This window comes from Talpa occidentalis, unplaced genomic scaffold (genome assembly GCF_014898055.3).
Source record: "Talpa occidentalis isolate TD23 unplaced genomic scaffold, MPIMG_talOcc4v2.1 talOcc4.8, whole genome shotgun sequence".
Lineage (NCBI taxonomy): Eukaryota > Metazoa > Chordata > Mammalia > Eulipotyphla > Talpidae > Talpa > Talpa occidentalis.
Window position 1 is genome coordinate 3357190 of NW_023605194.1, and position 17537 is coordinate 3374726.

Consider the following 17537-nt stretch of genomic DNA (forward strand, 5'->3'; position numbering starts at 1 on the left):
AGCATCTTCAACAAAAACTTGACTTAAAAAGATTATCCTGCCTTCAAGTTGTTATAAGTACTTAAAAATGCAAAAATAATTCTATTACAAAGAAGTCAGAACGCATGTGGTAATGTTCTAGATAAATGAGTACTTAATCTAGTAGGTCAGCTCAATTTCTAATCAGCACTGATACTTAATAACACAGTTAGCAGGATCATCAATTGAGCAGTGAGCTAACAAGTGTTACCAATGGTCTCACTGTGTAATTTACAAGCTTAATTGGGAGCAAACCCAGTTAGCCATCTCCCTCCACTCAGTGGCGTCAAGTGTAAGGGCCTCTGCAGGGCCTTGCGTTTTGGTGAGAGCTGCGAGGCTAAAATTACTGTCCTCATCTCATGGAAGAGAAGCAAACACAGAGACGGAATACTGTGCCCAAGGAGCACAGCAAGTGGTGACTCTGAAGCTCTGGAGACAGGATGACTATTCTTTGAAAACAGCATCGAGAAGGCGGTGCTGGCCAGATGTGCTTCTAAAAACACTACCGCTGCATTTGCTTCAGTGCTTCAAGGATGATACAAAGTGCTGAATTCTGTAGCTTACCATCAAGTCCCGGACCTTGCATCATAACAACACAACTTTTGCAATTAAAAACTCTATGTCTAATCAGAAAAACTTTTGCTCCACCGTGAGGAGTTTAAGGTGGAAGTATATACCAAAATTTACATGGACAGTTAATAACTTTTCCTGCCGTGCTATAGTCAAATATTTACTGAACACCCACTGTGTGTTCTAGACACGGAAATTACAAGAGTGTCCACACCTTCATGGGCTGATGCGTCCAGGGAAAGGAGGCAGACAGACAAGAACTAAAGGCACAGATAAGCGCCTCCACGAAGGAGCTAACAGCAGACACTGGCTAGTGTGGTTGGTCTCCTGGAGAAGGTGGAGTTTCAGCCAAGACTTACGGCCTAGAAGAGGCTGCCAGGAGAAGACCGAGAGGCCCTCAGCGGAATTGAGTCTGAGACAGAGAAAAGGGCAGTGTCAGGGCAGGCGGGGTGGGGGGATACCGGAGGGAAGAGACCAGAGAGGTGCAGGACAGCGGAGGGGTCTCAAAACCCTAGTTAGATTGTAAAGTTCCCATCTGACAGTTAACTCAGAGCTTAAATTAAAACCATCATATAAAATATGACTGTGTTTCAGTTCCAAGAACAGCCAGAACTCCTTTCAGGATGACCTGGATGTAATCACAGGGAGACGGGACTAGAAATTGTAATTTAGAAAACTGAAACGTAATTATACTGTCTGAAAAGTATGATGGATCCTGATCTGGATGGATCTGGATGGATCAGGATCCATCCTTGATCCTGGATGGATCAAGGCCATCCAGGCAATGGAGACGTGAAGGGCAGGGAGGTGTTGGGGTCTCTGGCCTGGCCAGGGCAGGGCCCTGTCCACTCCAGTCCAGTCACTGAGAACACAGAGATAAGGGGCCACATCCCTCCATCACCTCCTCTCCCGGGCCTGCTCCCAGGCCAGCTCCGCACTATTCTCCTGCACCCAGGGATGAGGAAGCGGCACTGGGCAGGAGACTTGACTGCACTGTTACTGGAAATGAAACCCTGTGCAAACGACTTCATGACATGTTTTACACACCTCCCCAAATCAGGCGGGCATGTGTGGCAGCTACTACCTGCAACAACTACCAGAGCAACAACTACCTGCAACAACTACCTAGATGTCACAAGGCCAATCATCATTAGACCCTGGACCGCGAAGGACTTACTGCAGTGAAGTCATTTTTTGAGTAGTTAACTGAATTCAACTAACAACTATTTGCTTTTGCACAGATAAAATGTCAGTATGCTCACTCTGATTTGATGAATGGATTTGTATTTTTCTGGAACTGACAATTCTCCAACAGACTTAATTATAGCTACTGCTTTGTTATCATCTGATGGATCAGAACTGGGGCTGTAGGACCCATTTTCATCGCTGTCAGGCATCTCTTCTTCCTCTTCACTGTAACTTTCATCAGAATTCTCATTTAAAGGAGATTCTGAACTTTCTTCTTTTTTAGGTTCATCCAACTGAAAAAGTTCTGAAAGCATGTAATTGGCTGAAGCAATAATCTTATAAAAAGAAAAGAGGAAACATGTATAAATGACTGTTACCACAATTGAACACTCTTAATAGGTGCAAATTTTACTAATGAGTTTTCGTACTTCTGCACACAGGGCATTTCCCTCGCCAGCAACAACCCAGAGAATGTTCTATTCCAAGTTGCCAACACTCTGTGAACACACTCTGTAAAACCCTCAAGAGTTATGTTTCTGAAATTATTCCATCCCCAGCTCTCATCCTTTAAATGTGGCAACTGTATTTCACCAGAGACAAAAAAGTGCATGTGTAAAGTGTCGTAACTAAGCTGAGGAACCAGAATTTCTCTGCACAAGCTATGAATTCCTAAGAATTTATCTTTAATGGTCAACAAACACTACATTTCCTACAGTTCTAAGGAGGAATCCCCCCACAAAAGCTGAACAAGGGAAAAGCCCATCGCAGTAGCTCTTTAAACTAGCACTTGCATATTACCATTCCTTCTGCTCTATTGTTGTAAAGAACTCTTAAACACAGATACTTTCACAGAAGTCATTCCATTCCCATGAAACACCACATCTCACCGTAACCCTAACTCAGCAACTAGGTATTCCACTCAAAATTTGCTTTGCCATTTTCTTCAAAAAGAATTCTCTTGGCTTGGTCTCTAGGCGAATCTTTATCATCAAACTGGATGTGGCCACACTTAAAATTAACTTAGATCCTTAAAAAAAAATTGACATACCTTTTCTGACTTAAATAGGCTACAATTAGCATTAGACTGAAAAAACAACTGTCAAATTCAGAAAACTGAGGGTTGGGGATTGCAAAATCGTGGGGTGCATGGCACAGATTATTTTAAGAGCAGCTTAGAATGTGAACCTTACATATATTTAGCAAGGTCAGTCCTATAAATGGCTATTTTAAAAGGTACTACAAGATAGTTTTCCGCATTTTAACAGTGATAAAGGAAACAAAACAGCACTGCTCTGTTAAATTAAATGGGCTTGAAATTTGTAGTCCTAAATGTCCTATGAGCCACAAATGAAATTTTCTAGTAGTACATTAAGAAAGTAAAATCTGATTAATTTTACTATTTATTTAAAATAGTTCAATATTTAAGTCCAGAAACAAAATGTTCAACACACTGTCTTCAAAGCACATCTCACTCCAGAGAAGGCACAAGTTTCGGTGTTCAACACACCCAGGACACTGGCTGGCACGTGCATGGCGTGGTCAGGAGGCAGGGGAGTTAATGTCTATACAGTTCTCTGTTAGCATACCAGACTGTTTCAGACCATATAAATGTTACCCTTACTTGAGGATGTCTGCTTTTGTCCAACAGTTTAACACAATTAAGCAGCAACGTTCTAATAGTCCCATAGTGTTTCTTATTTTGGTTCTTCTTCATCATCATGTTGCAAGCAACCCTAAAAAAATGTTTACATCGACTTTACTCTCCAGTCCTCCTCTGCAAGGCACAAATCTAGGCATGCTCTTCTTTCTACCACAGAGAGGGCTACAAGAAATAACTAAATACTGTGACCTGCCTCCCCCTTTTATTTTGTGCACTCGCATGCGTTCTATGTTCCCTCCCCCCTCAACCCCCCCACCTCACACACTCTTTAAAAATACAAACAAAAAAAGCAAGGCTTTTCAAAGCCTTGGTTTGACAGACTGCTGAACACTCAACCTCACGTGCACTCTTGCGAGCGCTCACTTATACAAGAGGATGGCCACTGGCATTGTGAACGGGTTCTGGTACTTGTCTTCAGTCTCCTCACAAAGAGTGGTGAGGTCATAGAGCTTCACTATATCGCTGCCACTTGCTGGAAAGAAAAACAAACAACCTCATTGTGCAGTAGTTATTCTATCCATTATGGTTCACTCAAGAATCAGCTTACCTTTAAAAAGCCAGTAGGTATGGCCTTCTTTGGTGCAATTGGATTTCAGAAATGATAAAATGTTCTGTGCAATGTCTTTTATGACTTTAGTAGAAAAATTAGAATTTTCCAAATTGGGAATCTCTTCTGTCTTTATCATCTCATACTTCTGTAAAACACCGACAGCAGGCAGTTTGAAAAAACCCAGGCTGCAACACTTCTTGTTAAAGAGCAATCTAATACATAAACCCTGTGCTTAGAGGCCAAAGCAACATGAGCTGAAACTCATGGGTTTGATCCCCTCACTGCTCCAACATCTCAAAGGTACTTGAATCCCCCCCCCCCCACCCCCAGCAGCTTTGGTGTACCACCTTGGGCTGTTCTGCGGCATGACCTTATTTCTGCTCTAACAAGGTCCTCAATGTCAGGTACACTTTCCTCTACTCCACCTGATGGTTTTCAGCTGGGAGGATGGTAGGTGAAGAGAGACTGAACCCGATAAGCTTTTTCAAAGTATTTCTGGCTTGCTTTCTGTGGACACTAGACTCCCGTGCTGCACTTCTCTGGAGCTATGTACAGCAATGGAGAGGATGGCAGTAAAGGCTGCACAGACACCACCACCGCCACCATTATCCAAGCACCTTCATATTTTTTTTCTGGCTTCTCTTCTGCTCACACTTGCCTAAATGCTTCTTAGCATGCTTTCTGAAGCACTCGAAAACTAGAAACGCCAAAGCAACTGGAAAATAAGACCAAACATAGTCTTCTAAGGTTAATTTTCATCTATTCTGATTCATGTAAAGTCCCCAAGTTGCCACTTCCTTTTTAGAACACTCCTTTCCCGACCGTCTGCTGCGGTGCCGGCTCCCCTTCCCTCTCCAGCCATGCAGGGAGAAAAGCCAATGCCTGACTCTGATCGATCCCCTCGGTGGTGAACTGGAATAGAATCTAGGCAGATGGCACCCCCACTTACTTCTCTGGCTCCGTTTTCTCTAATGACTACAACTTCAAAATGCTCACTGGGCATTTTTATGTTTCCTCACACTGAAAACATGATGAAGACATATATAGCGCTTTCCCTGCCTAAATCGAGGCACTGCTCCCATCTGGGGTAATGACAGGAGCAGCATTATTCTAGTCCCTGGGCCCCGGGCCTACCTTTTGAGTCTTCCTTCCTCCCCCATTGCTCATGTTCTCTCCTCAAACGTGCCATTTAGAATAAAAATATTAACCGTGGGTCTCAATCACAGGTACAGCTCTGATCATCTACAAAGCTTTCTTTTTATTTTTTCACAGATACCCAGAGGCCCTGTAGTGAAATACTGGGGGCCCAAGAAACTGTCTTTTTTAAGAGGCCACCAGTGATTCTGATACATCTGGCAGGTCAGGAATCACTGGGTTGGAACATGCTGGCTGAAAGCAGGCGGCAGTCACATACTAGCTCAAATACTGGCACCACCACTCACTAACATTGGGCCCGGTGACTCCCGTGAGCACCCTGATCCTCACCCCCTATCAGAGTAGCAGCATATGAGGAGCTGAGACCAGACATGGTAATGCATGCAAGCCACTCAGCAAAGTGTCTGGAACAAAATAAGACCTCAGTAAATGACGCTACTCACTGTTCTCGTCAATTCTTACCATTTCCATGTAGTTGAGAACATGACACTACTCACAAAGGCAGGACAGTGCCCAACCAACCTTCTTGTCTCCAAGCTCTCCCTATATGTCCGATGTGACAGTCCAAATAAATACTCCAACATAACAAATCTCACCTCCCAGGTACAAAGTCTTCACTGACTGCAGATTAACAAACTAAACCAAGTACAGTATCCAACACTCTCCATTACTTAACTATGACCATTCTGCTCTGCTGCTACATGAACCTTGTGTGGCCTAACTGGATGTTATCAACCTCTTCATTTACTTAGAATAGCCTGTTAAAATCCATGTCTTGTTTTTTAAGGTGTGTGCTACCATTCAAGATCCACTTAGAATGTGGCATTTCTGGGCCTCCCTAGTGGCGTAGGGGTTAAGTCTCGGGGCTATCATGCTATGGCCCGAGTTCAATCCCAGGCCAGGGAGCTGACCCACACATGGCACAGCAGATCTCTCCTGTCTTCCTGCTGCTCCCCTCAGCAGTGGATTTCAGTAGATCCACCTGTTCTGTTCTCCACTCTGTCTCTGGTGAATCCTCTCACCGCCCCCCTCCCCCATCTCTGGCCTACATCTCAGTTCTTGTATGCATAAATAAAAAATCTTAAACGAGAACAAATGTCCAATAATAACTTGCTATGGAGGCTATCCATGCTGCAATCACTGCTATTGTCTTTCCCTAAAGCTTTGCGTGTGCCGAGTAGATATCTGTACACTAAATAATCACCTCCATTGTATAAGCACATTGAAGTAATTACTATGGGCACACACAAGGCATTAAAATTAAAATTACATGCATAGATTGTAGGTTGTAGTACATTCGTGAAAGCCCCACATAAGGTACTCTGCACCAGCCCGAGTTCGAGAATTACCAGAAGTCACACTGTCTTACCTGTACAATTCCATTTACATGAAAGCACATCACCAGCTCAGGCACATTGCAGATCAAGTTGTCCAACCAATAGTCAATTCCAGTTAACACATTAATTGGTTTGTTGTTGTCCCTAAAAATATACATTTTTAGTGTTTTTTGGTTTCATTAAGATATTCCATAATAAATCACTCTTTTCTCCCATTTAAATATTCTGATCTAGTTCTCCCAGTGGGAGCCACACAGCTTTCCCTTCTGATGAGATGCATGTGCCACGTGACGGTATTTCACGTCTCTCCATGAGGGGTTCCTAGCTGGATTCCCTAAGTTTTCAGAGACTACAAGGGAGTACAGCAGATGACTCAAAGCCTACTGCATGCACCTGTTCCCTATGATCAGATTTTCACCTGACCATCATTCAGGTAACACCCAAGTTAGAAGTCATATCGCTAATACAAATAAATATGCCTGGAGGGCCTCCCCGGTGGCGCAGCGGTTGAGCGCTGGGTTGGGAAGCTCCCCGCGGCCTCTGCGGCGCCGGATGGATCCCCGGCTGCTCCCCAGCCACCGGAGGAGGGTCCCATATGGTGCGCAGACCTCTCCTGCCGCCTCTGCTCCCCGCTCTGGCTCTGGTGGATTCTCTCACCCTCCCGCGCTTCTGCTGTACCCAGTGCATGTATAAACAAAACAAACAAACAAATAAATAAAAATACATGCCTCTTTGAAAACAACAACAAAAAAAAAAAAACCCCAAAAAACCAACAACCACAACAAAAACAAATAAATATGCCTGGAGCATGAAGAAAAATGCTCACAACTAGGTAACAAAGCTGGTAAAAACCACCCCCTTCACTAATTAAATTCTACCACATTCTCAACAATTTAGAGAGTCAGACCTAAGACTAAGCCAGTCCAGCTGATCAGACTCCATCCGACTAAGGGCCAGCATGAAGACCTAGGTAGAGGGCTGTCAGCCCCTGCCGGCAGCAGGGCCCTTCCTAACTGTGGCCACTTTAATTGGCAGGCAAGAAGGGAAGTGAAAAATCCTCGGAAAAGGTGACATTGCCCAAAGGGAAACGTGAAATGGGCTCTGATTCTACAGGAAGAGAGCTCCGTCTTACCTGAGACGCAAGCTGACAGCTGGGTATCTGCCTCCTCCAAATATAGGCATATTGGAGCCAACTAGCATATGTATGTCTTCAAATGTCCACAAAATGTTACGAACAAAGTCATTTTTAAGACCCTTTGATTTAAAATAAAACAGGAAACATTACTATAGAGTAGACAGGAAATCCGTAATTCCCCACCACGATCTACAGAAAGACTAGAAAAGAGAAGACAAAGGAGAGAAAGTAAAGTCACAGAGCTACATGAGCACAGGTGTTCAGAGGGCAATTTTCAGGATCCAGTGGATTTTTTCCCCTATGAATTCCAACTTAGACTCGTTTTTGAATAAAGTAGGCTGGGGGCTAGACGTCGCAACGCGGACGCCGTGGAAAGCATACCTGACTGTTCTCCCCGTCATTGAATAAAGTAGTCAGGTTTTGTTCTTTGGGTGCTGAGGCCACATGCCCCACTATGTATGAGGGCTCAAGAGGCTCACTTCCCTGTGAAAAGCGCAAGGATAAGGAGTGATTCTGCTGCTGTATTTCTTTAAAATGACCTATTTTTAAAGCGATCACCTAGACAGTCAAACACACACCCCACATTTATTTTTGTGAATCAGGGCTAAGGCAATAATGAACTCATCACTACGTGGTGTATCTCAGCTTTAAAAGTTCTTCATTTTTTGGGTGAATTCAAACAGCACTGCTCTCATCCTGCCTCTAATCTCCACTGAATTTTCAGCATTCCCAAGGCAGCTCAGCATACTGCCGGGAGCGGCCTTCAGAACAGACTGTGGTTCTGCCTTCTCTCAGGGTGCATCACACAGTACATCTTGCAATAGAATGTTTTCCAGAGCCAGGTATGTCAAACGCTGCTTCTGTAGGTCTGTTTTTGGAAAACAGCAATAATGATAACCATAAAAAAAAGGCCCCTAAGAGATTCTGCAGTAGGAAAACCTACTTCACCTGGGTATTATCCGCTGCTCTCAAACGGATGTCATCTCAGAATGTTTTCAATTCTTACTACATTCTATAGAATATATTTTGATAAACATTTTGGAAGGGGGACTTCCGTCACTGGGTAAACTCAGCCTTCCACTGTTTTCCAAGAATTAGGACAGCTGTCGCTATTTCTATATTACATCAATGCTCTACGGACCCCAAGACGGGCATGCATTTATGTGTGTGTTGCTTATTCCAGGAAAATGCTGTCTTCTCATCATAGGTCCATGCTAATAGGCTCGCCACCCCCCCGTGAAATGTCCATGGCTGCAAGTGGGGGTGAGGTGAGGGGGGTTGAGGGAGAGACCCCAGATGTGCTGCACCTTCATTGCTCCCTAAGGTGTTCTCAAACAATTTCAAACTCTTTTATTATTTGTTTATATAGACAAGTTATCAACCTATGAACCGATCCCCAAAACTGAATTTGTCAGGTAGCTAGTGGGAATTTGGGGTCTGGGTTATAATCTTCTCAGTAAAGGCTGGGTTCAAGGCCAAGGCACATACCTAGTTAAGCGCTATCACTGCTTCACACAGGACTCAAACTAGCAGTTTTGGTTTTGAAAATAAGAAGTCATGAGGTGGCAGCTTATAAGCCAAAATAAATATCTCATTGTTGAAATTGGGGCAGCATGGTATGTTTAAAAAATATTCTGAAGACTATTTTTTCTCACCATTTGCAACAACATGGACAGACCTCGCGCGCATTAGGCTACGTGAAATAATCAAGTGGAGAAAGACAAATATCTGTGACTTCACTCATGGGGAAGCTACCAAAAGCCAAGGGTGACAGAGTAGGGGGGGCGGGTAAATAAGGTAAGAGGGGTTAGGTGACGGGGATGGCTGAAGCTCTGAGTGGCCAACACAGCACAGTCTATGCAGGTGCTGAAGATAGTGCTGCCCACCTGAACACTCGATGAAGGGATAAACCTATGTCACTTCCATAAAACAATTTTTAAATTATTTTTATGGCAGGCTAGTTCTACTGAGGAATATGCATTGTTGAGATAGGACACCTGCTACATGTAGTACTGCTGTAAGAACAGACTTCTGATAGCAGAGATCTAGGTCTAAACCCTAGCTCGAACTTCACCATCTGTGCAACCATGGGAAAAAACACTGACATTTTATGAATTTTAGCTGACCTATTTTTAAAGTGGCAACAGCATTTAATACATTAACAGCTCCAAATTTTACACACACACACACACAGTGTGATGGCGTGAAGTATAGGCGTAAGTGGCATTAAATAATGCCAGCTCACTTCCTCCACCACTAAGTCTACAGATTGTGAAAGCCGCCAAGATTTCTCACAGCATCCCCTAAGCAAGGACAGCACACAGTGATAAGGCTGGCAAAGGTGGGGGGTACAAGAGTATTATTTCTACAATGTGGTCTTTCTGCAGCAAGGAATTTAAAATTAAGGAATGCTTAATGAATTTTTAAAAGTCCTTTAGTGAAACAGAACCACATACAGGATAGCACACGATACAGTCCAAGGAACGCTGACAAAGTAAATCACCCACGTAACCACGACCAGTCGTGACGGCCGGTGCCTTCTCAGTCACCCCCAAGCCCCGGGCTCACCACTCAGGGACCTGCGGGGTGATGACTTCCTCTTGTGTCCTGAGAGTTTCCCCAAGTTTGAAAAAAAATTTCTTCACTTTGGAAAAAATTTAAATTCATTACATAGTTTAATGAGCTTTCTAGGCCTTAAAATCTGCTAGAACTGAAGTTAAATGTATCTGCCTCCTATAGGCCTGTAATTTGTGTAGACACAATCTGGCAGACTAATGTTCGATATGTGAGGCCACACAGAAAGACGAAAAGCACAATTTACCAAGTCAAAGCTCTTATTTTTATCTTCTTCAAGTTTATCAACATGTTTCCCTGAACACAGACATGCACAATTTACATTGATGGATTTTTTTATTCTTTTGTAGATATAATAAGGATGAAAATAAACAAGCAATAAGGAGAGATCAAGAATATAAGCGACAAAACAGACAACACATTCTACTCTCTCTTCCTTTCTAAAAGTTTTATAACATTAATGAAGATTAAGTCTTGGGAACTTCAGCAAATCTGAAGGGCTTTTTTAGGTTTAACACCCATTAGCAGTTAAGGGGAAAAGCTCAATATTTAACTTACAAAGAGGCCTGTGAGTAGTGGTTTTTCAAAGGCATTACTATATACCAAAAGCTTCAAACATACTGTATCACCACACCACATAGCGCTCATGACCCAAGGAAGGAATCAGCATTGATAAGCTATTAGTAAGCTATTTTAAATACTGGGAAAAACCTTTAAATATTTTGAATTTTTTTTTAAAAAATCTGATCAAGTCATCCATAAATAGCTCTTGTGAATTCTACCTTGAAACACTAAAAAGTATATTTTCCAATTGCAAGTCATAAATTCAGAGAATTTTTTTACTCCTGTTCAGCTTTTTGTTAAAAATAAAACAAGGTAAGTGATGGCGCCAATCAACAACAGTGGTGCTGCCTTCTCATACGGTTTTACTGAGTCGGAACCTAAGCACTGACTGACCTGGCTGGAAGTGCTGGGATCTTCTGACACCGAAGCTGGCATTTCAAAGGGGGCAGGCCACGAAGCACCGTCGGACTCATTTGCCTGATCTGAACTGGACGGTTCCTGCTGTTCGGCAGCAGAGGGGACAGGCTGAGCGGCTCCATCACCATTGATACTGCCAAGCCGGAAACAAAATGATCACTGTTACCACAGCCTACTGCACTTATCAGTCTACCCGTTCCCAAAAACTAATTCTACAATCAAGCACAAATCTTATTATTTTTTTTTTTTAATAGAGGCATGTTTTTCATTTGTTTGTTTTGTTTATACATGCACTGGGTACAGTCAGAAGTGCGGGAGGGTGAGAGAATTCACCAGAGCCAGAGCGGGGAGCAGAGCAGGCAGAAGGACCGAAGTACACTGCTGAGGGGAGCAGCGGGCGGCAGGAGAGGTCTGCGCACCATGTGGGACCCTCTCCCGGAGGCCGGGGAGCGGCCGGGGATTGAACTGGCGCTGCAGAGGCCGCAGGCAGCTTCGCAACCCAGCGCTCAACCGCTGCGCCACCGGGGAGGCCCCACAAATCTTATTTTTAAAACAGGAATTTAGGACAAAGGTTAACAGTATCACAGTGGCAAAACATGCCTCAAATCAAATTTTAGATCAGAATTTCATTTTCACTCCAGATAAGCAAGAAGCCGGTACCTGTAATATAAAAACTTGGAAAGAATAGCCTTCTGATACCAGTGCTCTTTGCTCTTTTTCTTCCTCTGCCACTTCTGATCAATAAGTCTTTGATAAAACTCTTTCAGCCACGTCCAATCACCAGTCTGAATAACAAAAAGTTAATACATGTCAAAAACAATTTGCTACCTATTATTCTTTTACAGAAAATACTCTTTTTTTGGTATACTCTTTCACGGAACACTTATTTTTATAGACTCCATTCCCACCACCTCTTTTAGGAAATCTCTGCCTTCTTCCTCTCCCTAAGCCAGGCTAGCAGAGATCAGCTGTGCCTGGAGTAAGGCCCACTGCGCCTACTGCACCAAAATGGTCTGCTCTTCTGTGTGTAACTGAAGGACTGTGATTTATTCATGGTCACCTACCAAGACCCCACCTGGTGACTAGCACAAAGATACAGACTGACTTGAACTGAGGTCTTTTTAATCAGAAAAACATTTATTTTAAATGTCAACTTACACCATGGCAAGTTACTTTCCTTCATCAAAGTATTGCAGGAATATTCCTTTAACAGTAGCCCATGGGGCTGGCAGGACTATGAATTATTTGCAACCTGCCCAAGACAAGGTAAGAGGAGAAAAGGGCAATAGGCCAGGAGACACTGCCAGGCTGTTACTGTATCTTGCAGTAGTCTCCATGCTCCACACATGGGGGAAACAGTCAAGGACCAATCAATAGTGTGAGAAGTTCTGCTTTAAGAAAACTAGTCATAATAACTACACATTCACTAGAATAACATTTAACATTTTTCACATCCTTGTTAGCCATATTTCATGAGAATCACTTTATTAGAGATATCAAAGGTTTAAAAAAAGAACACACTCGTCCCTTAATTTCAGATTTTTCACAATTTCTTCACTGGCCCTATCCTTTTCTTTGCAAGAATTATGGCTTCTTTCCTGTACTCATTTCTTTTTTTCTTTTTTTTTTAAAAAAAGATTTATTTATTTATATAAGAACTGGGGTACAGGTGAGAGGCGCGGGAGGGTGAGAGGATTCACCAGAGACAGAGCAGGGAGCAGAACAGGCAGACTGACTGAAATACACTGCTGAGGGGAGCAGCGGGCGAGACAAGAGAGGTCTGCCGCACCATGTGGGAATCTCCCTGGCCGGCCAGGAATCGAACACGCACTAGAGGCTGTGGACAGTTTCACAGCGCGGTGCTCAACCAGCTGTGCCAACGTGGAGGCCCCTATTTTTTTCTTTATTAAAAGTTCTTTATCTTGCATGAAACTTTTCATTTCATGGCTGAAGTACTCAATTACATTTCCCCTTTGGACCTTCTTTGAAACACAATCATTTTTAGTGATTGTTTAAAATAGTGCTTTTCTGGTAGTTTTTCATAAAAAGCATTACCTGAGACGACCTCATGAAGAGCTCTTGAATGTCTAGCTCATCCAGTAAGAGAGTCCTTCCAATACGGTGCACTGCCATGCTAACGTGGGACTTGCTGTAAGGGATCTTCAGGAGTTTTTTTATGTTCTTAAAAAATTAAAGGGAAAAACAGTTTAGAAAGACTTTATAGTGTGATCTGGAATCTTTCCAATTTTAAAGAATGAACTTATTTTCCTAAAGTCATGCAAACTCTACAAGAAGAGCTACACACAGCCACAAGGAAGACAGCTTAAAAATCAGAATCATCCACACTTTAACAGTCATAGTGTGTTAATGAAAATGATGGTCAATAATTTTTTTATGACAGGATTTTCTTAAGGTTAAGTGTGTATAAGCCACACTGTTGCACTGGCCAAGGCTTTTGGATTGGTAGATAAAACTGACCAAATCCGCAAAAGAATTTACCAGACGTATCATTTCTAATTCTCAACTGGTAACATAATACAAAATAATCCCACACATTATAATCAGTTGTACTTGCTATTACTAGAACATATCCACCCACATTAGTCAGTTACCACTGCCATGTCTGGGGGGTTGCTCCCTCCTCTTTGAAAGGAGGAGATGGGTTTCAATAATCAGTACCTTTTAATCACTAATTTTTTATGGCTACAGAACACAGCATGCTATAAATCCCCAGCACAAACACCCCAATTACCATTCCGAAATAAGGACACTTACTTCAGAGTCAGAGACAACATCCACATCATTTCCCACCGAATCAATAAAGTCATACGCCATACCAAAGCTAAGGGAGGGAACAAGGCAGGGTTAGGAAGCTGTGCTCAGAATGGTTCAGGCAGAGTTTATAATACTGCCTCTCACTGCTTCTAGGATACACGTTTTTCATGTTCTAGCATCTCTGAATCATTATGCCTATTACCATAATAGATGGTTCGTTTTTCCTTCTTAGTGGTAGATAAAACAGCGTGACTTAAAAATCAATAGCATCTTGGATTCAATTTCTATAGTAATAATCATTAGAAGCAATTAATAGAAAACATTTAGAATAAAAACAATTATTTGTATTTTTATAATTTAAAAAAATGACCCAAAAATCTCTCTTAGAAAAGTCAACTCAAGACAGTCTTTTAAGATCCGGAGATAAAAGTAGAAATAGAAACATTTATCGGGATTTTCGTCTCTGGGATTGTGTGCTAGTGAAAGAGATCACTATTCTTACCTCCCCACCCTACCCCTCAATATATATATAGAGAGAAATCATGTACCTGACACCAATTCATCCAGGAGAAAAGGAAAAAGTTAAGTGAGCAACCCAATTGTGCCAGATACCACACGTGAGGCAGGACTATAATCTACAAGCCAGAAAATAATGACAGCTGGTGTCATTATTTTTTAATTAGTAAGTGGTAGAGACTCAAGTGCTAGCTACCTAGCACTGCCTCACTGCAAAGCATGCTGATCACCTGCCACATAGTCTTACAAGTTACCTAACCGTTCTAAGCTTCATTTTTTCAACCTGAAAAAAATTAGCAATAGCTAAGTCAAAAAGGTGTTTGAGAATTAAACTCAACAAGGTAAAGTACTTAACACAGTGATGTGTCGTTACACATTGAATATAATTATTATCTGAACCACCTGATAACATTTCCATTGTGCTAATATGTCAGTTTATTAAGCCACTTGCCTAAAAGATTTTGGGCTATTTCCAACTTCTTGTTAATATAAACATATTACAAATATTTTACAAATATAGCTTTTAACTTCTGAAGCATTAGGATAATTCCCAAACTACTGTCTCACAAGGCATTTACGTGCTTACGGCTCTTGCTATCCACTATGTGGAAATATTTTGGGGTCAATCACTGAGAAGAAGAAAAAGACACCCCCACACATTAAGCGGGCTGCAAGAGTGCAACACTTGTACATTTTTCTTTGAGGCCCCAGATGACTCTCTCAACTTGAAATACTGCCAGCAGAATTTCTAGCAAGTATTAAGGACAAGGTCACTGAACATGCTGAGTCTCTACAGTAGGCGTGTTCAAACACAATGACCCGTCACTGTCCAATCCAGGCAGCATGAAGGATGCGCTGCCTCACGGGCCACCTGATTCTTGTTTTCACGTGTTCGGAAGGTATGGGAACTGGGTCAAGATGAAACAGCTCAAAGAATTTTAGTGGTCAAAAATTAGCATTGGCAACATGAGGCAGACTTGAAAGAAGTGCATGCAACTGTTATCTTCATATCATAAATTATTCCTACTATTAGAGGCAAGAAGCACTCTGAAAGCCAAATAGGATCTTTTCCTAACGAGAAACCTCAGCAAGTTGATCGGCATTACAGATTCAACCAGAAAGCAGGATTAGCGTTTTGGAGGTGCGCCTCATGGACAGGTAGAAAATATTTACCTTGAAAATGGCTTGCTTTTCTTACTGTTACCAAGAATGGTAGTTCCTGCGGGCCCGAGCTTGGCACTCTCTCGCAGCCAGTTGGCAGGTGGGAGTTTCAAGTCTGTTTTCTCTTCCAGGCGTGCAAATGCTGCTCGGGGAGGGGCAGAAGAGTATTTCACCACGGCTCGGCTCTTCACCTCATTGCCTCCAAGAAATAAAGCTGATCCCTAATTAACACATTGAATGAAATTTTAATGAACACCAGGAGGGATGAAAAAAAAACACCTCACCTTTCTGAAAAGACACACACGTCAGGCTTCCCGGGGATGCAGGCTGCGAGTTACTCAAGCATCCAACACACACAGGCATCAGGGGGGACATTTACTTCTTTTTGATGTGATGTCAAAGGGAAAACAGAGTCCGGGCGTGGGGACGGTGGGGACCAGCCAGGAAACGAGTCACCGGTCGCTTTTCAAATTTATTCAGCGCAAGTGGCGGAGGAACCGAGGGGGTCCCCGCGCCCCGTGAACTAAACGCAAATTCCGGCCGAACCTCGCTCCGCGTCCAGGCGCGGCCTCTCCCCAGCCGCACGCGCCGGGCAGGTGGGCTGGGGTTGGCTTCAGGCGAGTGACCGGTGATTCCTGAGATCCGCGCAGACCGCCCGGACCTGCGGCTTCCCGCGCGGCGAGCCCCGGGGCTCCCGGCAGCGACCCCCGCACCCCCCAAGCCGGCCGGGCGTCCGCGCCCACGCTCCGCCCTCCACCTGCCCGCCCGCGGCCGGCCTGCCGGGCCCTGCCCGCGCCCCCCGCCCTGGCCCCCCGGGCCCGCGGCCGCGCGCGACTCGGCCCCAGGCCGGCGGCCCCGGGCCCGCGAGCCCCGCAGGTGCCCCGCGGCGGCCTCACCTGGGCAGCAGCCTCCTCGGCCTCCGCCTGGGGCACGAGGCTGAGCCCCCCTCGAGCGGCGGCCCCGGCCGGCGGGGCCTCGGCCCCGAGGTCCTTGGGGTCCCCCATCGCCTCCGTCGGGGGGCGAGGCGCCGCGGGACCGGGCGCCGCGACAGCCCAGCGGGGCGAGGGCTCAGCCGAGCAGGCGCCGGGGACGCCCCTCAGCCGCACTTCCGGCCCCTGACAGGAAGGAGGGGCGGGGCGCGCGCAAATCTCGCGAGCTCGGGCCGAGGCCCGGCCCCGCCTCCCCCGCGCGGGGCCCCCCTCCGAGGCGGGGCGGGGGGAGGGGCCTGATTCGCGCCTGCGCCTGTCAGAGCCGCTCCCGGAAGCCACGTCTCGCGGTATCTGCGCGCGGGCCCCGCCCCCCGCGCGCGCGTCTTTGTTGGCAAACAGGCCGGGCCCGGCTCCGGCGGGGGCGACCCCGCTGCTGGCGCGCCCGTCACAGAGCCCGGCGGCCGCGGCCCCGGGGCGGCCCCGGCGGGGCCCGGGGAGCCCGGCCTGCCCCCGGGTCGGGGTTCTCCCGCGCGGTCGCTGCGAGCCCCGGGCCCGGACCCGCGGCCGAGTCTGGGCGCCGCGCCCGAGGCTGCCCCGCGCCAGCCCCGGGGACGGGCCCGAGACCCGGCCCAGGCCCGAGACCCGGCCCAGACCCGAGGCCCGGCCCAGACCCGAGACCCGGCCCAGACCCGAGACCGGCCCGAGACCCGGCCCAGACCCGAGACCCGGCCCAGACCCGAGGCCCGGCCCAGACCCGAGACCCGAGACCCGGCCCAGACCCGAGACCCGGCCCAGACCCGAGACCCGGCCCAGACCCGAGACCCGGCCCAGACCCGAGACCCGGCCCAGACCCGAGACCCGGCCCAGACCGGAGACCCGAGACCCGGCCCAGACCCGAGGCCCGAGACCCGGGCGGGCCCCCCCCGCCCCCGGGGCTGTCGGCCGGGCGGAATCGCCCCTCCTGCCTCAAAACGTGTTTGGTTTTGCA

The 17537-nt window shown here is 45.7% G+C and overlaps 1 protein-coding gene across 2 annotated transcripts in view; it reads right to left on the reverse strand.

The window, feature by feature from the left end:
* EDRF1 (erythroid differentiation regulatory factor 1) overlaps positions 1-16624 on the reverse strand; it is a 33841-nt gene extending 17217 nt beyond the window's left edge. The window contains exons 1-13 of one of the 2 annotated variants that reach the window (XM_037498016.1): positions 16517-16624; positions 15633-15841; positions 13944-14010; positions 13224-13349; positions 11829-11953; positions 11145-11301; positions 7995-8096; positions 7611-7732; positions 6511-6622; positions 3984-4131; positions 3800-3908; positions 3398-3509; positions 1851-2111 (exon numbers count right to left, since the gene is read on the reverse strand). In XM_037498016.1, coding sequence (XP_037353913.1) covers positions 1851-2111; positions 3398-3509; positions 3800-3908; positions 3984-4131; positions 6511-6622; positions 7611-7732; positions 7995-8096; positions 11145-11301; positions 11829-11953; positions 13224-13349; positions 13944-14010; positions 15633-15841; positions 16517-16624 — 1758 coding nt within the window. The remainder of the gene's footprint in view (positions 1-1850; positions 2112-3397; positions 3510-3799; positions 3909-3983; positions 4132-6510; positions 6623-7610; positions 7733-7994; positions 8097-11144; positions 11302-11828; positions 11954-13223; positions 13350-13943; positions 14011-15632; positions 15842-16516) is intronic. The other variant, XM_037498017.1, reaches the window with a different exon arrangement.
* Between the last annotated feature and the right edge of the window lie 913 nt (positions 16625-17537).